At 25.1% G+C, this 21,079-nt stretch overlaps 3 protein-coding genes across 5 annotated transcripts; 2 read left to right on the top strand and 1 right to left on the bottom strand.

The window, feature by feature from the left end:
- Window positions 1-45: 45 nt before the first annotated feature.
- LOC122577016 (lipase 3-like) lies at window positions 46-4,891 on the top strand. Of its 2 annotated transcripts, none has more exons than XM_043748041.1 (6): window positions 46-1,447; window positions 1,963-2,082; window positions 2,516-2,739; window positions 3,136-3,382; window positions 4,061-4,310; window positions 4,493-4,891. In XM_043748041.1, exons 1-6 carry the CDS (start codon window positions 1,406-1,408, stop codon window positions 4,786-4,788), a joined length of 1,179 nt encoding a protein of 392 aa, XP_043603976.1. In that variant the 5' UTR covers window positions 46-1,405; the 3' UTR covers window positions 4,789-4,891. The 2 variants fall into 2 exon arrangements, with proteins under 2 accessions (XP_043603976.1, XP_043603975.1); XM_043748040.1 differs by having other exon boundaries at window positions 59-1,447; window positions 1,963-2,130.
- A 947-nt stretch (window positions 4,892-5,838) lies between these two features.
- On the top strand, window positions 5,839-14,634 carry LOC122577012 (rab proteins geranylgeranyltransferase component A 1). Its single transcript, XM_043748027.1, has 12 exons — window positions 5,839-6,022; window positions 6,130-6,187; window positions 6,267-6,333; window positions 8,956-9,150; window positions 9,221-9,404; window positions 10,195-10,432; window positions 10,924-11,146; window positions 11,258-11,464; window positions 11,788-11,912; window positions 11,999-12,159; window positions 12,562-12,738; window positions 12,847-14,634. Exons 2-12 carry the CDS (start codon window positions 6,139-6,141, stop codon window positions 13,012-13,014), a joined length of 1,794 nt encoding a protein of 597 aa, XP_043603962.1. The 5' UTR covers window positions 5,839-6,022; window positions 6,130-6,138; the 3' UTR covers window positions 13,015-14,634.
- A 1,599-nt stretch (window positions 14,635-16,233) lies between these two features.
- Window positions 16,234-20,708, bottom strand: LOC122577010 (FAD-dependent oxidoreductase domain-containing protein 1). 2 transcript variants are annotated; one of them, XM_043748025.1, is made up of 7 exons: window positions 20,364-20,399; window positions 18,803-19,078; window positions 18,103-18,579; window positions 17,443-17,591; window positions 17,242-17,328; window positions 16,988-17,141; window positions 16,234-16,613 (listed from the first exon to the last, which is right to left on the bottom strand). In XM_043748025.1, exons 1-7 carry the CDS (start codon window positions 20,382-20,384, stop codon window positions 16,359-16,361), a joined length of 1,419 nt encoding a protein of 472 aa, XP_043603960.1. In that variant the 5' UTR covers window positions 20,385-20,399; the 3' UTR covers window positions 16,234-16,358. The 2 variants fall into 2 exon arrangements, with proteins under 2 accessions (XP_043603960.1, XP_043603959.1); XM_043748024.1 differs by having other exon boundaries at window positions 16,235-16,613; window positions 20,390-20,708.
- Window positions 20,709-21,079: the final 371 nt, after the last annotated feature.

The following is a 21,079-nucleotide window of genomic DNA, read 5'->3' as shown; positions in this document are numbered from 1 at the left end:
ATATATGTATATGTGACATATAGAAGGAATGTAAAATATATGTAAAATTTTGGAAAATTAATATATTAACTGATATTGTATAAATAATATGTTAAAATACAAAAACAAACAATAACAAAAGTTATAAGCTAAGTGATTTCATAAAGCAAAGTAGAAAAAAGCTTGTAATAGGCATAGAGCAAAAAGAATCTTAATCATTAATATCTTAATCACAATATTCATATTTACTATTATTTCCTTAAAAATAAAAATAATTTTTAATTAATTTATATTTCAGTATCAAAACCTTTTTTTTAAATGCTTATAATATATGAATTAGTACAAAATTAGTCAAAAGATACGTAGCTAACTATATACAACAGCAACAAAAAATATTCTTGCGTTTTCCAATGAAGCATCTTTTTATCAAGTTTATTGTATCAAATTTTTTCAGTCCTATGGAAAAATTATTGAATGATACAAAATCTAACATACTTGGTTCCAATTAATAAGTGTGTAAATACTATAATGAATAAAATGGTGTGTAAATATTCTTTATAGCCACTTGTACCTCATAAAAATAATTCTGTTCTGAACTTATAGTTCAGTTTATGTATTATGATTATAGATTATATTATCCTATAAATACTATTAATAACGATCTTATTAGAAGTTGAAATAATGTTTTCAGTAAACAAGTAACTGTACTATTATGACTTTATGATTTTAAAGGTCAGTATAATTACATAACTTTAACATCGATTATCATGTTGTTAGTCAATAAATTTAAGAATCCTAATTACAATTCTGTTTAAAAAGATAATATCGCAGAGAGGAAATTTCCTTCCAGAATTAATGCATTAAATATTCGACCTTGTTCATAAGATAGTTTTATTAGTAACAATAAAAAAATTAGTTAAATTAAAGAAACAATACGGAGCTTTCCTACGTACTAATGATATCTTTATCATCTTTAAAAAAACATTAACTCTAATTTTTCTTAAGATTTGACAATATGATGAAATTTTATTAAATTGGTACGCATGCGCATAAATCGTTCCTGCTGGTTAGTTCAATGTATGTAATGGACAATGAAACACATGCATCTGTAATCTATGGCATAGAATGACAGTATAACACGGTGTGTCATGGTGAACGTGTTGATGTTAGTGCAAGTTTGTTATAGCTATATCTCGAAAACTTAAACCGCGCAAATCATTTCGATATTTCTCGATCTTTCGACGTTTATACAAGACCGTGTTCAAAATCTCACAAAACTTGAATTTCTCATTTAATCAGTGCTTGGGAAAAATAAAGTCGTAAATAGAGAAAAATAATAAGGAGAAAAAGGAGTAATTCTTGGTGAAAGTTAGGTACGTAATTTCTCTGTTAAGAAATCCAGTCTCTTTTATCAGCTGTTCATATAATGGGCGCAGCAGCCAATCAGGATGAGGTTCATATGACAACAGTAAGTTCATTTTCCCTTTTTTATATAACTTTTTCTTAGTTATGATTGTTATGAATATGAATAATGGTATTAGTATTAGTATTAGTTTTAGTTTTAGTTTTAGTTTTAGTTTTAGTATTAGTATTAGTATTAGTATTTATTGCACCATTCGTGCATCATTCAATGTTTTCGAATATGACACATAGTTAGCAATAACATATTACAACATATTAATACGTATTAGTACATACAAGTTTTTAAAGTGTCACTGAATTATTATTAATTCAGTATAATATTTTGCGTATTTATTTTGTATATGAAATGTATGATATCTTTTTGAAGCAATAATTATAATAATATTTTCATTATACTAGAAAGAAATACTTATATTACTTTTGTTTTCGTATCAGTTATTATTTGATATTAACATAACTTAATATTTTATCATCACGTATTACATTATTATTATATGATTATTATATAACGGTTATATATGATTAAAAATAACAAAATAACAATAAAAAAGTGTTTTTCAGCCAGAACTAATTACTGTCCATGGTTATAAATCAGAAACACATCATATTTGGACAGAAGATGGATATTGTCTAGATGTGCATAGAGTTTTACCAAAATCTCATCAAAATTCTGATTGCGATGTAAGTGGGAGTAATGAGCAAAATTTAAGTAATAAAAATACAATAGAGGTAAGTTACAAATATAAAAGTTATCACAAAGTTATTAATTATCATAAAGAAATTAATCCATTCAGAGATTAAAAATTTAACTCTTTCCCTACTGAAAGTCATTATGTGTTAGATTTCTTGCGTTTAAATATTTTATTTAAACAAATGTATGTGAAGATACTGTATTGTCTAATAAATATCAATGGTATTTTAGTATTTATCAATTTATATTACTTTGTGTTAGTCTTATGTAATATAATACAATTTAAGTATAATATTTGATATAAATATCTTTTTTAATTTTTCAGCCATGCTGTAGTGAAAGAGTTAAAAATTATTCAAACTATATTATATTATGATAACATAAGATTTATGTCAACATTACAAATAAATGTCTGATATTTAGTATGGAAGCCATGGAGTCAAGGCAAAAGAGTCAATACCAGTTCTCATTCATCATGGACTTCTATCAAGTTCAGCTGATTGGGTATTATTGGGTCCAGAAAAGGCTTTAGCATATCTTTTATGTGACAATAATTATGATGTCTGGTTAGTAAATGCAAGAGGCAATGCATATTCTAGGAAACATAAAAAATATACAACTAAAGACAAAGAATTTTGGGATTTTAGGTAATTTTATGTAAAAAATTATTAAATAAAATAGAATAAATAATAATTTTAGGTAAAAATAAGTATAAAATAGATTAATCAACAGGATCATGCTTGCTTGGTATTTGCATTTGTATCTTGGTTAGTGATACATTATATCCATTACTTATGTAATTGGTTCCATAGAGTGAATTGTGTTATGCAGTAGGATTAGTGATGAGTCATTTGACTACTGATCAATCTACTTCACACACAATGTGAGTCAAATGAATTGGAAGAGAAAAACAGGCTAATTTCTGTAATTCTACCTTCCTGGATAGTATTTATGATGAAGTTCCAAATCTGCAAACACTAAGCAGGCATCATTGTATATATGAAACATTAATTATGTAATAAATAATTTCACTATTCTTTTAGCTGGCATGAAATTGGGTATTATGATTTACCAGCAACAATAGACTACATTTTGGAGCATACTGGATATGCAGAACTTTATTATGTGGGTTATAGTCAAGGCACAACTGCATTTTATGTAATGGCCAGTGAAAAATCTGAATACAATCGAAAAATTAAAGGAATGATCAGTTTAGCACCAATAGCATTTCTCGCAAATCATAGAAGTCCTTTACTTAAGTGTGTTGTCCATTTTTATGGATTAATGGAGGTATGTTTATTAGTATACATGAAATAATTTGTTATTGTAGCCAGAGGTGGTTAAATTACAAGTGTTATGTACCAAATCTCAAAAAGATTTTTTACAGAAAGTACAATATACAAAGTGTATTGAAAATCATGATATGAGCCAAAAAGGAATAATTGTTAATATTTTATTTTGAGAGTTCATTTTTGAGAAAATTGAATTTGGAATTTTCATATCACATATAATTAACTAATACCTGAATATAAGTGAATTACCATGAGGTTAATTGTACGAGTGAAAATAAGTTAGAAATGTAGAATTTTCCATTTGTATATTAAGTAGATAACTGTAATTATAATTGTAAATATGATATGCAAAAATATTACACAATAAAGCTTTTCATGGATAGATAAACAATAAATTATAATTTGAATAATATTCAAATATTCGTGAAAAAAAGGAATTAAATTAGTTTTAATAAATGATTCAAGAATTGATATTATTTGTACATGCATAGTTTGTATTAAAAGATTTGATTCTTATTAAAATAGAATTTGGTATTAAGAATGCATATGTTAAAAATTGTTTAATGTAACAGTGCAGGTATTATACTGATATATCATGTATTTATACATGTAGATCCACCTCTGGTCAATAGATCTGCTATTTATGATTGACATTTCTATAGCAAGTATGTTTCAGTGGGGATCCTCATATTGCAATCTACATCAGTGGTTCCCCCGCAATAGGTTACAAGCTCAAGCCTTGGGTACAATAATTCGAAATGCTCCAGTTGGTCTCACTAATGGTTTCTGTATATGCTGGTTTTCACTAATTGCTGGATTCGGTAGTGATCAACTAGACAAGTCTATGCTACCATTAATTCTCGGACATTTTCCAGCTGGTGCTTCTGCAAAACAAATTATTCATTATAGTCAAAATATACTATCAGGTAATTATTTAATAATTAATTTAATAATATTTAGTACTTTCATTTACTTCGATTATATTAATTATCTATTGATATAAATTAGTACATTTTTATAATAAAGATTTTGTACAAAAATTTCTTATACAAATTCACATAATTATTGTTCCACGTTATTATTGAATACTATTATTTTCTTTTAACAGGATCATTTCGCAAGTTTGATTATGGAGCAACAGAAAATCTGAAAACTTATGGGTCAACACAACCACCAATATATGATCTTGAAAAAGTAAAAACACCAATTGTAATATTTTATAGTAAAAATGATTTTCTCAATGATCCTGCAGATATAAAAAGGCTTACTGATAGATTGCCAAATGTTATAGAGACAAAAGAGATTGAATATTCCAAATTCAATCATATTGATTATTTATGGGGTAGAGATGCCAGGGTGATTCTCTATAATACTGTTTTAACAGTTTTACAAAAATTTAGATAAAATTAAGCTCTTAGTAAGCTTATTTTTTGTTACCTTGTATATAACATTAACACTATTATATATTACATAAGGATATAAAACAGATGTATTTCAAGAAAACAAATATTTTTTATTATTATTTAATATTTTCTTTGGGTTTTAATTCTTTATACATATAATTTATTAAACCATGTCATATGAAACAGTATGTAAAATAATCTTTTTTTTTTTATTTTTTTTTATTATGTTCATAGATAAAATTGTAAGAATATAAAAAGAGATTGTTTTAATTCAATATAATCTCCATATAAATATATGTATTCTTATATTATTTTTCTCAAGTTTATTTTGCAAATGCAAATGAATTGAGGAGAAATAAAATTTACAAACATCACAAAGTAAGGACTTCCCTTATTACTTTAGTGTGAAGTATTTGTATATTATTAAATGTTATAAAAATATTTTTGTGAATAATCTAAGCACAATTTTTATTTAAATGAATTTTATAGAAATGTAATAAATTATATAAATTATTCAACACTCTAGACAATCATACGTCATATCAATGTAATTATAATTGTAAATAAGTTTTAAAGAACTTTAACTTTCCAAATCTAGTTAAAATAAATTCAATACGAAAAACGTGTAACAAATTCTAATGTACAACGATTTCTGTTTATATTTTGAATAAGTAAATAACAAGATAATGTTTAAAACTATATATTTGTATGTATAATACTAATAGCATAATTTTCTTGACAAAATTGTAGAATATTTTTTATTGCTATTAATCTCATGTAATATGTAATTATATTCTGTAGAAACTGTAAAAATTTCTTAATTTATTAATATCCACGTTGTTTAACAGATATTTCATCCATATAAAGTTAATTCTACTAATTTGTTCTATTTGTGTTTAATATTTTGCATATATTAACAGAGAAAATATAAATATTATATCGTTAGTTCTATAAGAGGCCACATCATTTAATAATGGCGGTAATGTCGGGGCACAATCGAAGTTAACGTTGAATGTCTTTATCTATATATTTCTTGGCGCAGAATATCACTAAGTAGATGCAGTATCTAGTTGTGCTGTCTTTCGAGGATAAATCCCGACGAATCAGCGGTCAGTTCAGTTACAGTTCGGTTAGTCTGCAGCGTCTTGTTCTGTCAAACTGGAGTTTCGAGACTGTCGTGAAACAGTGAAAGTTCAAAGCGAAAACGAAACGACGGGAGTGGCCCTTCACTCAACGTAATTGAGAGGGATTCATTAGAAATGAATTGATTTCTTAGTCATTTTCTTACTGAATAGCAAAACTAATTTGTGTTCACAATCCTATATTCTATTGCAATTTACAGCTGGAAGCCATGGAGGACTATCTGCCAAATGAATATGATGTCGTCGTCGTAGGGACGGGTATTGATTTTTGCAATATACGTCTTATTTATTTTGCTGCCTTTTTTTTAATGTTTATAATGACTTATCAAATTTATAGGTATGACGGAGTCTATTGTCGCAGCAGCTGCAAGTAGAATCGGTAAAAAGGTCCTTCACCTAGACAGGTATGTCGGATTTCTCTCTTCTTCTCTTTCTTATTCGATCATACTCTTTTTTGCTTCCTCGCTTCTTACTTCTTGCTTTTTGCTTGCTCCTTTTTTTCTCTTTTATATTTCTCTTCCTTGTTCGCTTATATTTTCTCATGTTTTTTTTATATTTTACATGTTTTCTATTTCTTTTCATGTTCCATATTGTATTATTAACTAGGAAATATTTATGTATTTTTATATACTTATATAAGGTGCTCGATTTTAATTAAATAAATATATTTATTCGGCATTTAATTAGAAATTTCTTATATATATTAGAAATATTCGTTTCAAAAATTATATTTGAATAATTATTTTTACACTTATAACTTCATTACTTTTACATTTATCAAATCTAGATATAAAATAAAAATATGATAATTTATAAACAATTGTATCTTTTCATTAAACATTTAATTCCCTTTTGAACGAAAATTTATGTAATAAAATGAAATTTTTTTTCACACAGTAGTAATTATGTTCAAATGAACAAAAAATACTTTCAATTAGCGTTAAAAACTAATTTTACAAGCATTTAATAAATTAATATACGAAATTTTTATAATGATAACTTTAACACTTCAACATTAAACAATTTTTTAAGTAATATAATTAAACATCTGGATCTTTGGATTTTCAAGATTATACGTATTCATGTATATATTTTCCTAAATTCTATAATACAATTTGTATAATAATGCATTATTATATATAATTGCATAATAATAATACGGTTGTATAAGTTTATATTCTGTATAATGATCCCTTATTTGTGAAAATCCTTTATTGTTATATATCTTTTAAATATATCTTTTGTACCTTAATATATAAAGGAGACATTCTAAATTATTTAACCAATTAAATAGTTATCTTTTACATCTATATATTTTAGATAGATATAAACAGTTATGTATTACATTGTAGTATATGTGTTAATGCATCTTTTCTACTTAACTAAGTTATATAAAATCAAAAACTTTCTATTCTATTTAAAATCATAGTTACCAAAGAAGTGTTGTATTTTCATAGATGGAAAATAATGCAAATAGATGCAATACTTCAGACAACCTATTCATGCAAAATATTTTCTGAGTGTCATGAAAAGAATTTTTTAATTTATTACAGGATTTATTTTAAAAATATAACATTCTAAATTTTAGTCTTTTAAGTAAATTTTTATTTTTAGAAATATAGTACATTATTCTCTTTGTTCAACATCACCAAGAAGATTCTATACCTTTAATCTTTTTATGAAAAGTTTCGATTTTTGTTTTATAATTTTTTGACTAAAAATTTATATTTGTAAGTAATAAAAAGATTACTCAATTCTTTGAAATATTTTTTGTATTATATTTTTTTGTTTTATATGTATATTTATTATATTTATATTTTAATACAAATATGATTTAAATATATCTTTATTATTCCAACAAATTAAATATTTGAAAGTATAAATATTCGAATATTCAATTATTTTCAAATAATTTTGAATCTTGCTGTGATCCTTTTGTATTAACGATTATTTTTTGCTGCAGTACAATATCTTTTTTTATGTTTCATTAAATAATATATTTTCAGATTTTACTCTCTTCAACATAAATTTTTAAAGCCTGAGAGTCTAAGACTTAGTTTCTTTTACTTTTTATACATCCTATATATACATATATAGGTACATATGCCTATAATCCAAAATTTCTGCGATGATTCAAAATTATGTTTGTTTAAAATAGTTTTTTAATGATACCACAACCAAAAAGAAAATAAAAAAATATATAAAAAGTTGAATGAATAAGATTTTGACAAAGAAGTCTTTGATCCTAAGAAAGATGACTTCAAAAATTTATTATAGTATATGTATCCAACTTCATTAAAATTTGGAATTAAAACTGGATTTGGATTAAAACTAGGAATTTGATTTATGTAAGAAATTAAAGAATTTATGTATATTTATTAATACAAAAATCTGTGAGTATGCATGTATGTATACGTGTGTGTATCATGTGATTCAAAGTGCTCTTCATATATCGTACATATGAAATTCTACTATAAGAACCACATTAATGCATAATGTCTGCAGTGGATTTTGTTCTTTTTCAAAATTTTTTAATCATATTTAAGAAAATCTTTTCTTTTAGTTTTCAAGGTAATGTTCACAAATACGAAATCAAAAGGAATACTGTACAATAAAATACAAAACTAGATTGTAGTTAATGTATGCATATGTATTTAATAAATTTGATTTTCGTTTAATTTATTTTATATATTATTTATTTTTTTATAAAGAAAGAAATCGTCCCCCTTTCCTTCCTGCTTCCGATGGTGAAATATATATAGTTTTATAAAGGATGACACATTATTGAAGGGGATGATTCTTTATAAAAAAATATATAAAATATACACACACATACATCATTAATTATTAACCTTTATACTATGAAACTAAGCACCTGTAAACAATACAGGCTTATTTGTAATGTTTTAATGTAACAATTATTTCCAATTAAAAAAAATGTATATAATGAACTTTGTAATATTTTCATATTAGTGTAATATTTCCATATTTTCAAACATAACTAAATAAGTGTCATTTACTTGTAGCGATGAATATTATGGCGGTCTGTGGGCAACATTTAACTTTGATGGGCTACAGAAATGGATAGAAGACCTAAAAGTTCCCAAAAACACCACCAAGGATCTATCTGAAGCAGATTTGGAACCTGAAGAAAAATTTCTAAAAACTAGCAATGAATATTCAACTGTTGAAAATATTGAGGAAACATGGTATATTTCAAAGTAAGTTTCCTTTCATGAATGTATGCATATTTGTGTCCTGTTCTTCTTTTTAATTATATTTTTATTATAGTGAAGCCGATCTGCCAGTAGTTTCTTCAAAAGATACTCAGACTGATAGTACTGGAGATGGTACTGGAAGTGATGATGAAAAAGCTGATGATGATAAAGTTGAAAAAAAAGAGAATGTTAAACAATGGAGTATAGATCGTATAAGAAAAGAATACAGAAAGTTTAATATTGACTTGGCGCCAAAGGTATGAAGATAAAGAATATCATCATTACATTAAATACAAGATAAATAACTATAAAGGCAGATTATATTTTTCGTTCTTTTGGTTTTTCTCATTTTTGTCTAAATAAATATATTCACGAACAAGGTCCTGTTCAATAGGAGGAAGTGTAAGCGCGACACCGTTTTTGAGACTCATTATATTTATAGAACATTAAGTATAAGAAGCAGTTTTTTAGTAATATATTTATTTAAAAATTGTGTATAATATATAAATATATTTAAGAATTAAATTTCGTTTGTCAAATATAATATTATTTATTGAAAAATCTCAATTAACTATCATCTTATGGAATATATTTATTATTATTTCTCATCTTAATAGATTCCAGTTATCAAAAAATTAAATTAACTATTTTTCTACTATTCTATGTATCTACTTCTGCTAAAATTCAAAAATTCAAAATGTTTATTAAGTATTAAAAATTGGTTAGGACATAGTTGTACTTTTCATCTGTTGTTCTTATTTTTAAAATGCATTTGATTACCTATAATGATTTTAAAATAACTTTAAAAAAAAGAAAAGGTATATAATATTGGTAAAATCTGAATTATGAAAATGTTATTTCATATCTTATCAATATTTAAATATTTCATTCTATTTATCTAAATATTTACCCATCAATTATGGAATGAATATCTTTTTTAAAATAATTATTGTAGCAATATCAATATTGTAATTCCTTCTGTTTATATAAAATATATTGTGTCAGAAATTACAATTAATTGATTGACATTTTATCTATCTAAAACAGTTATTATTTGCACGAGGTGAACTAGTTGAGCTCTTAATCTCCAGTAACATTGCTCGTTATGCGGAATTTCGTGCAGTGTCCAGAGTAGCTACATTCATGGATGGGAAATTGACACAAGTACCTTGCTCAAGAGCTGACGTGTTTGCAAATAAAACTGTTAGTGTTGTTGAGAAAAGAATGTTAATGCAATTGCTCACTTCATGCATGGAGCAAGGCGCAGATAGCCCAGAATTTGATGGTAATTACTTGTACTTTTTTTCATTTCAATTTAATTTTGTAATATGATGTCTAAGAATAATATTTTGTTACTAAGAACACATCTTTAAAATATTCTGGGCAATATAAGATTTGTAGATCTTTTATTTAATAATTACTTGCTTTTAGAAACACAATAATTAGGAGTTCATAATGTTTTCAATATATGCATATAATATATTAAAAATTAATTATCAAATACAATATAATGGTCTATGTAATGAAAGTAACCTTTTTTGATACATAATGAAGAAAAAATTTATTGAGTCAGTTTAGATTCCATTACTAATAATAAATAAATAAAAAGATTGTATGAGCATTATATTTTGCTATATATCTTTACATTAGGAGAAATCGTTCATAAAATGGTATTGTTTATATGTAAATTATGTAATATAGTTTATATATATATAATAATATAATTTATTAGTCGTATTTGCTATTATTATTTTATTAAATAATATCTATTAACAGGATTCCGTGATAAAACCTTCTTAGAATATTTAAACACGAAAAATTTAACACCAATTGTGCAGCATTATGTTGTTCAAGCAATTGCTATGGCTACTGAAAAGACTTCTTGTAGAGATGGTGTGAATCGCACAAAACATTTTTTGAATAGTCTTGGACGATATGGAAATACACCCTTTCTGTGGCCTATGTATGGTAGTGGAGAGCTACCTCAGTGCTTTTGCAGGTACAATTTTATACATATATATACAATAATGTACATATAATTATCTGTTATTATACTATTTAATATGTAAATATCATAAATAATTTAAAAAATCATTACTATTATTTACAGATTATGTGCAGTATTTGGAGGAGTTTACTGTTTAAAAAGGCAGCTTGATGGTGTAGTAATAAACAAAAATAAATGCAAAGCTATAATTAGTGGCAAACAAAGAATAAGTTTGGAACATTTAGTTCTTGGTCAAGGTCATCTGCCACCAGAAGTTGTAGCTTTTGAAGGAGAGCAACGGATATCACGTGGAATTTTCATTACGGACAGGTAATAATTAAAAAAAGCAAGAAGAAACAATTATATTAGATTATAATTGTAATAAAAAGAAGTTGTGGTCCAAAATTATCTAAAAAAACTAACTATATGAAATTAGTATAATTGAGCTTGACAATATATAAAGTACTAGATTCTTTAAATAACAAACTATATAATTTTATAAACAATAACAAATTTATATTAGTAACAGAAAGCCCTACTTATACTAATTATAATACACACAAATTTCTGCTTCTAACCTTTTTCTAATTTATTTTTCAATTTTTTAAAGTAGTATTTGCTAATAAAATTATCTTTTCAAATATTTATTTTAGGTCAATTATGCAAGGTGAGAAGGAAAATTTGACACTTTTATATTATCCTCCGGAACAACCTGATCAGGAACCTGTTACACTGATTGAATTGGGACCATCTACAAATGCTTGCCCTCAAGGATTGTGTATGTAGAACTATTATATTTATGAAAAATTTATATAATATGAAAATCCAAATTTTTTGGAAATTTTTTAATTTATTCCAAAATAGTTATGGTTCACATGACATGTAAGCGAACAACAAATGCAAAGGAAGACTTGGCCTATGTTGTCAATAAATTTTTAAGAGCTGAGCCACTTGATCCATTAGCCATTCGTTCATCTATCCATAGCCATACACAGACTGTTTCTCCAGATAAAAGACATATTCAGGTATGTTTTTCCTGTACTAGCTATATATTTATGGTACAGTTAAATATTTATATTTATAACATGATAAGTATATTTTTCAATTTTTATGAATTATAGAAAAATTATATTATTGATCACATGATTACTTTATATTTTGTTAATTTACTTTACAAATGTCCTGGTACCACTAAAACAAATTGATTATAAAAGAAATTGGAAGATATTTTAGCAATATATATTCTAGAGTTTCTTATTTCTTAGATATTACAAATTTTGAATTAATTTATTAAAGATAAATATAGTTCTGAAAATATATTTATCTTCCTCTTTTATAAAATATTTCGAAATTTTTATAACTGCTATATTCATTATATAACTATAACTGCATTGATTCAAAATAAAAATCAAATTTCTTGTATGCAGGAAGGTGATCAAGATAATAGAGAAGAGTCTATAGAGAGTCCAAAGCCTCAAGTTTTATGGTCATTGTACTTAAACCTACCTGCAAGTGATATTAAATTAGAAGAGTCCACACCGAGTAATCTTCATCTGTGTTCAGGACCAGATTTAGAGCTTGATTTCGATTTCGCAGTTAATCAGGTTAATTTTCTCTCAAATTGTAATTTCGTTTTAGCGTAATTGAGCTTTTAACTGATCCAAAATGATAAAAATGGTATACATTATCATAAATTTTTAAATTTTGTCAAGGCGAAGAGCATCTTTGAATCTATGTATCCTGACAAAGATTTCCTTCCACGTGCACCTGATCCAGAAGAGATCGTACTTGAAGGAGAAGAAGCGCCAGGACCGAAATTTGAGGGAGATACCGAGGCTGAAGAAAAACAAGATGTTGAGAAAGCCGAAAAAGAGGATTAAATGATCTTTTTTCGTCTTTTCATCTTGAAAACACGGGCCAGCTCCCTTAGCCGCACACCTCTTTCTATCCAAAGTTACACGCGCCTTCTTTCGTTTGAAAGTCGGAAAACTTTTATTCGAATGATTAACGAACATTTTGTTTGTAATTGAATTACCAGTTATGTCCGTAAATAGTGCTAGATATTATTTTAATCTAAATGTTTATTTAAATTAAAAACGAAATTATACTATTTATTTCGATTGTATAAAACATAGTTCTTGCCTAGCACTCTTTGTAGACGAAACTGTTTGGAAAAAAACTTTGGTTTCTTTGAAGAATATTCATTGCTAATCAATTTAAAAGTTGTTCGTAAATTTTCGAATAAAATTCCAATCGACTGGCGCTCAAGTCTGCGTTACACTCGCTCTTTTATTAAATTACGGATCGATCGGCCGAAAGCATTAGTTTTTCTTTCTTTCCTTTCTGGTCAAACAAATTTACTTTCAATGTTAAGTTTCGAGGAAGTGAAATGTAGTTTTATAATAATATATAAGAGAGATGTGGAAGAACTAAAACGAAGGATAGATAGTATTTATAAACTAATTCTTCATTAAGTTACGTTAGATTTAAAATTAATCATAAATAAAAAATATATATGATAATTCAATAATTTATAAATGTGATCGATTTCTAATTTAATGGGAAATTATTAAGATAATTTAGCATCGATTATATTTATAAATTGCTGACTTATAAGGATACAATGAGAAAATAAAATTTTAAAATAATAAAATTCTCATTAATCTTATTTTCTCTAATCACTACGAATGTAAAAAAGCACATCATTCCACGTTTCTCTACTATATCAATATAAAAGATATCATAATGTCTTTTATCTGATTATTAATACGTATTATACATCATTAGTGTATTTATTACGCATTATATTGCATAGCATAGTTTACTCATTATATATTGTTAGTGTAAGAACAAATTTAGACTGCGAAAAATCAATCGTTCCTCGACTATTTATTTATTTTTCGAATTATTTAACTATTACTACGTTATATTTCATTATTCGTTATATTAATTAACATCACATAATTTTTATTAGACTCCATTATTTTTTCATTACTGTTTTCTAACTTTGGTAATAATTTTTTATTTAAACAATATTACATCACTTTTATATTACTATTAGTAATTTTATATATATTCTTTGGTTTTTCTGATCGTTACTATTTGTTTATTAAAGTTTGATTTACTTGTTTCCATTTAATTCATTGAGTTGAACTTCATTTAAATAATTCTGTCAAATATTAGTTTGAATAACTAACATTATTCGGTTTATTTAAATTTTTATTTTATATTTTCTAAAACACGTATATTTGTTTTAGATAATTATATTTTTAATATTTATGTAAGTTAACGAAAGCAAAGAGAAGAAATGCTATCGGCTGGTTCCGCTCGTATACTATGAAAATTTTTAGACACATTGATCGTAGAGCGGCTTGGATGTCAGAATTGATAATCTTTTTCTCGCCGTTACTGCTTCGATGTGCGCGCATTTATTTGCATTTAACTGATAATACGCCGTACTCAGCATTGAAATACAGTAAACTGATACGAACTGAAATATAGTTTGTTTTATCAAACTTATCTCCTGAAAAAATAACAGTGATTCGAATTTTGAAAGGAATTTCACTTCCCATTCTCATCACATCATAAATTCGTAATTCTGTAAAATACTTATTTAAATTGACTTAATAACATTTAAAGGAATATAATTCTAACATAATTTCAAATTAATTCATTCTTTCAAATAAAAATGATATAAAAGCATAAAATTTTTAGAAAATTTTATAACAAAACATTTTATATTGTTTTGTACTTGAAAACTTTAAACACACAAATTGACAGATACTTTTTAAGGGAATAAATCCTTTCAGAATTCAGTTTTTTACCTTTTCTGTGATCAATTTTTAAATAGGGAGATAAATTTTATACTTATTTGTTATTATTTCTTATTATATTAATATTCTGCTTTTTCAAAACTATTTTTTTTTTTATTATATGATATGATACATGATTGTTATTTTATATATTGCTTATGATTTATATATATATATATCATGATAAAATTTCACATGCACATATTGTTGCACTATATAAAACGAGTCAAAATAAATATTATTTTAATAAATAAATATTACAATGAAATTTTATGTAACTAAAATTATTTTTCGTTGTTATTTTATGTTTCTTTAATTGTCTTATTAAAACAAGCATACTTATACCTAATATTTCATATTCAGTATTAACAAAAAAGGCTAATTTTAAAACATTAAACATATTAATTATAATTCAATGTAGGAGATGTTATTTATTCAATAATGAAAGTAACTAGAACTAGAATTATATTAATATGTACTTCATATCCTACACATAATACTGCATAAAAGAATATACATATACATATATTAATGATATTGACCACAATTTTGATATTTACAAGAGACATTTTTTAAAAAGTTGTTGATTTTTTTAAAATTTATGCATAAAGTAGTTCATTTTTACATATTAATATTTATGTTAAAAGATGAAAATAGACTTTGGAATTCCAAACTTTGTTATTTCATTGTACGTAATATAGCGTAGTTTATCTTTGTTAGAATCTTAAGTTATTTGTAGGCTAGTTTGCACATGTAGATTGTAGAAAAAAAAATACAAAATACTAATATTTCAAAATATTTCAAGTTCCGTCCTGAACGGCCACTGATACCCAGAATAATATCCATAACTAGTAATATTTTTGCATGGGCGGTGATGGTCTTTTCCCATAATTATTATTTATTTACAGCAATAACAATCTATTTTACAATGTACAGCATAATGAAACGAATATCTTTCGTGGAATTTTACATTCCATAGTGTGGCTGTCAAATTCTTACAAGATTTTATTTTAAGACATTGAAATTATTAAAGATCATTACATATTTTTTATTGACATCATATGTATACTTTTAACTATCTAAATACTTACTTATAAATCATCCTTTAAAACAAAATATTAACTATAATAACAAATATTAAATAAAACAAAGTAGACTAATTAATACAGTATTTTTGCAATATTAACACAGTATAATTAATACAATATTTGATAAATTTAAGACTAATTTTTTTCTGTATTAAACATATTTATCTACAAATCAATTTAAATAAATCTCAATTTTAAAGTTAATCTCTATAAATATTATTATGTATATTGTAAAATACATAAAATACTATTTGTATTCTATTATTAAAATTATTATATACATACAAATATAATAAATTTTTATTACAATCAAATGCATATATCTTAAATAATGTTCTTTTCATATGCAGGTTTACCATAAACAATTCTATTAAAGTCAAGATTCGATAGGTCAAGTGTTTTATATTCGCCATCAACAATTAGTTCTGAAATTGCTCTACCTACTGCGGGTGCCTGTTGAATTCCATGTCCACTAAATCCAGTTGCAAAGTATAAATTCCGATAATATGGATGTAGTCCAATTATTCCATTTTGATCAAAAGTATTGAATTCATAATATCCTGCCCAAGAAGACTTTAACTGCAAAAATAGTATAAAAAATTGCATTTTAAAGGCTATTAAAGTAAATAATTTAATTTAAATAATTTGAGTAATAATACAAATGTTATCAATTTATTCGTATGTATAACTTTAATATATTAGGTTGTCTGAAAAGTTTCTTTCGTTTATGAGGAACAATGTTTTTTGTTTTATATTATTTTGTCGAATTACGTATGATCCATTTTGTTATGTTGACATAAATACCGCGACATTTCACAGACTTGGTTTCAGGTTTATATGAAGGTGCACTGTTGTAAAAAACACGTTTGCGAAAGAAAGACACTTTTCGGACAACCTAATACATATCAGTGTATTTATATCATATTTCTATTATGTGTAAATCAAACACACACCTTTAATTTTTCAAAAACTGGGACTCTGCGTGCGAGTATAGGCCAAACTTTTTCTTCAAAGAAATCATAATCAATACTTAAATCTTCAGTACTAGGTTCTTCAGATTCCTCTGGTGATCTTCCACAAATATACGTACCTGCCAGACCTTCTCTTCTAAAATAAATATTGATACTTAATTAGTAGTGAACACAAGATATTTAGTTTCAAAATATTAGTTTCTAGAAACAACTTTTATTTTATAAATAATGTTTACCTAAGAAATGTTCCAGTATTATCTATCAATAATGGGGTATTTAAACTTGGTCCATCAGGACAATGTACGCAATAAACAAATCTTTTCCTATAACACAAACAATATTTGTGTTAGATTTATATTAATAAATAATAATAGTATTAATATAAACCTTCATTTCATATTTATTCAAACTTATTCACAACATGAAATTATGATTACCTTGGTTCAACAGGCAAATTTATTTGCTCTAATCCATTTTCTGTTTGAACACCATCCAATTTGTCAACAATTTGTCCACTATAAGCTCCAGCAGCCACAATGGCTATAGCAAATTGCATATTATATATTTCACCCTCTTTGGTTCTTACCTAATAAAAAGTAAAAAGAGATTAACTGTTAAATACTAATAGAATAAAAATAAAATAAATGTAAAGGTATGCTAAAATATATATAAATAGATATAAACTTTTGCACAGTTTTGCATACTTTGCATTACTTGCATTTCTCGTATATTACAGAATATTTCTATATGCTTGTCTCTGCATGTACATGCTTATGTATACATGCATTAGTGAAACATATATATCCATGAAAATGTATATGATTTATTTAAATATTATTATGAAAAATAATAAATATATTAACTTCAAATATTATTTAGTTTATAAATTATATATTAATATTATTACTATTATTTATAATATAAATTGCACAAATATATATATACACTACTGCTCATAAACATCCTGACATTTTAATTGATTTGTAACAACAGTATATGAATATTAGAAAATGTATAAATTAATAAGAAACTAGTAATCAAAAAATTAAAAGAAAATCCACATATATTACTTTAACAAAATTGGACTTAAGTCTTACAATCAATCCATCTAGATGACCCATGTCTTCTCTGCTTTTATAAGTAAATCCTTGCGCTTCACCATAAATATATCTTGCTCCCAATTGTAGTGCTTTCTTTTTAAAAGCAGAAAGAAGAACCCACGGGTCAAACCAACCCTCCTTTTCTAATCCTAAACAACCTAGTTCGATACCTTCTGTATTTATCCAAGGAAACATATTTTTCAATTTAGCAGCTGATAATACAATATTTTTTGCTCCAAGGAAATTTTGTAATTTAGAATTTTCTATTAATATTTGAGCAGTTCGCTCAGATGCTAATGTTAAATAACCATATGGATGGAAATATGGATCAATTGCGGGTTCTCCCTCAATGCCCAAATATTCATTGATGTTACGTAAAAATTCTGCACCAAAAAGAGACATTTCAATATTTTCTTTCAGAGAAAATTGTTGACGTAAACCTCCACAAGAAAGAACTGTTGACGCTGTAGTATACTGAAAATAAAATTTACATTTACTTATTAAATAATTTCTTTATTTGATTATATCTTTATTTGGTAAATTCAACTGAATAAATTTCAATCTTTCAGAACAAGTCCTCTAATTTTTATGAAACTGAATATTATATTTATGTTATTATATTCACTTAAACTGTAGAACATAATTTCTAAATCATTTTTATACTGCAACTGCTAAACATAATTTCTGAAGAACGTACCGTAGGATCTCTCTCTATTACTACAACTTTGAAATGATCTGAATAAACTCGGTTTCTCAACCAATATGCTATAGAACTGCCCATTATTCCACCTCCAATTATTACAACATCACAAACTTTTGGAACTGTTTGTGGCCGACCCATCCATTCAACTAATATATCATCAACATCCTTCACAACAAGAGATTCTCTTATCGATGCCAAACCTTTTTTAAGTTTTTTTGATACTATGGAGTTAGAATCTTTTTTAGTTGGTACAATTTTATCTGGAGTATCCTGAGAAATTACATGGATTAATATAAATTTGAAAAAATATTATATTATATTTCTCTTATCATCTTTTATTAAATTGGCATTACAATTAGATATACAAAATTGATGAATGTCATACAGCTTAAAATTACATGTACACATATTGAAAAAATTCTATTATATAATAATATATTTACAATTTATATATTTTGAAAAGAATTATAAAGTTGTCTTATTTGGTTAAAAAAGCAATTCCTTGTTTAACATTAACAAATTTATTTCATCATTTAATACAAAGACCTTGTGATATTTATTAAAAAAATTAATAATAATGGGAGTTACATGATTTTTATTCTGAACTACTTATATGCAGGGTAACTTATTTAAATTAAAAATCTGAATTATTATCATTGCTATGGAATCTTCTTGAAGATTATTCCAAGGTCGTTGACATTATCTTTGCATATCTATTTTTATAATATAATGTTAAAGTTCGCATCAAATCAAGTTGCATCAATTATGAAATGATAATTTTGAAGAATGAACTGAGTTTAGATTAACAATGTAAATGTAACAAAATAGGAGAAGTTTTAATACAAATGTGAGTTTATTTCATATTCAAATTGTACTGCTTCGCGTTCAAATTCTAACAATTAGTAATACTATTAGTAGTAATAATACTAAATTGATTAGTTTTTAAATTTAAATAAATTAGTAGTAATAATATTAAATAAATAGTAATAATCTAACAATTAGTAATTGAATAGGCTACGAGTTTCCAGAAGGGTAGAACAAATTCAGACAAATTTACATTTATTTTAGAATATGTACTGCAGAAGTTTGCAATGTAGTATGAGTACTGAAGAAGATGTTCATGAACATGAATTTATAACTTCTAGTTTATTCTTATAAATATTTTAATGCTATTGATAATAAAATAATGTTACAGCTACTGACATTAGAATAATGTTCTTTTACTCTGAAATATTGTCACTTTAACGATTAAAAATTAATAAACATACATTAATAAAACAAATATTTTTTCTTATTTAATCTAATGTTTTGTTCTTTTATTATATTCATATCGCAATTTTATTAAAAATATCGATATCTTTTTTAGAAATATAGTAAGTTTTATAAATTTCATGCAGATGAAAAATGTGTGTATAATAAAGCTTGTCAACCAATTTTGTAAATTATTAAATGTTCTCAAACAGTTAAGTGAATGAAGATTGTAATAAATAACATACAATGGTAGAAAATAAATATAAATTGCATAAAATCGAAACAAATAACTTAAATTATTAACCTCAATATTATTGTTTACCATGTTACCTTTTTTGAATAAGTTCTTTTTGTTTGTGAGATCACACATCTTTGTGGAAAATTATTTTGTACTTGCAATTTAACAAAAGAACGCAACATTCTTATAACTGCTCAAAGCTTACACATACTTTAATTCAAACTAAAATATTCTTGCTACTGTTTCGTTAACCGGTAATCTCATAACTATATAAAATTTCTTACGAACGATAACATTTCAATAAACACTGAAAAATTAGATAATTCTTTTTTATGAAATACCGTCATTTCATCAAAACCAAATTAAGATAAAACACGCATCTTTGTTAATAAATCTCATTCTGTCGCAAATTATATTCAATATGTTGCAATTTTCTCTGTATATCAATTGATTTAATATTTAAAATCCTATTATTATTTCAGTTAGAATATATTATAAATAATACAATGCAAATTTGATATATTAAATACACTGACAAATTAATAGAATCGGATACACCATAATTACAATAGTAAAATTATTTATAGAATGAATACATGTATGAATTTGTAAAACAAGAGATAAAGTTGTCATATCTATTTCTTATATTTACAATTATCGTATGAATAAATGTATTGCATAAAAACAAATGATATCACGTATAATATATTATACGTGCATTATATGTATACATATATATCTATATATATCATTTATTTTTTAATTATTTTGATACATTATAT

This window comes from Bombus pyrosoma, linkage group LG17 (genome assembly GCF_014825855.1).
Source record: "Bombus pyrosoma isolate SC7728 linkage group LG17, ASM1482585v1, whole genome shotgun sequence".
In the NCBI taxonomy this organism is placed as follows: domain Eukaryota; kingdom Metazoa; phylum Arthropoda; class Insecta; order Hymenoptera; family Apidae; genus Bombus; species Bombus pyrosoma.
The sequence above is the reverse complement of the archived record's forward strand: the minus strand, read 5'-3'. Positions and strand labels throughout refer to the sequence as shown.

What these genes read in the sequence shown, in the direction of transcription:
- LOC122577016 (XM_043748040.1), top strand. Translation starts at nt 1,406, where the DNA reads ATGGGCGCAGCAGCCAATCAGGATGAGGTTCATATGACAACA. An exon ending in GTAATAAAAATACAATAGAG is followed by an intron (nt 2,131 to 2,515) that starts GTAAGTTACAAA and finishes TCTGATATTTAG; the next exon opens with TATGGAAGCCATGGAGTCAA. An exon ending in AAAGAATTTTGGGATTTTAG is followed by an intron (nt 2,740 to 3,135) that starts GTAATTTTATGT and finishes CTATTCTTTTAG; the next exon opens with CTGGCATGAAATTGGGTATT.
- LOC122577012 (XM_043748027.1), top strand. Translation starts at nt 6,139, where the DNA reads ATGGAGGACTATCTGCCAAATGAATATGATGTCGTCGTCGTAGGGACG. An exon ending in GAAACATGGTATATTTCAAA is followed by an intron (nt 9,151 to 9,220) that starts GTAAGTTTCCTT and finishes TTTTTATTATAG; the next exon opens with TGAAGCCGATCTGCCAGTAG. An exon ending in ATATTGACTTGGCGCCAAAG is followed by an intron (nt 9,405 to 10,194) that starts GTATGAAGATAA and finishes TATCTAAAACAG; the next exon opens with TTATTATTTGCACGAGGTGA.
- LOC122577010 (XM_043748024.1), bottom strand. Translation starts at nt 20,479, where the DNA reads ATGTTGCGTTCTTTTGTTAAATTGCAAGTACAAAATAATTTTCCACAA. An exon ending in AATACTGGAACATTTCTTAG is followed by an intron (nt 17,142 to 17,241) that starts GTAAACATTATT and finishes TATTTATTTTAG; the next exon opens with AAGAGAAGGTCTGGCAGGTA. An exon ending in CAGTTTTTGAAAAATTAAAG is followed by an intron (nt 16,614 to 16,987) that starts GTGTGTGTTTGA and finishes CTATTTTTGCAG; the next exon opens with TTAAAGTCTTCTTGGGCAGG.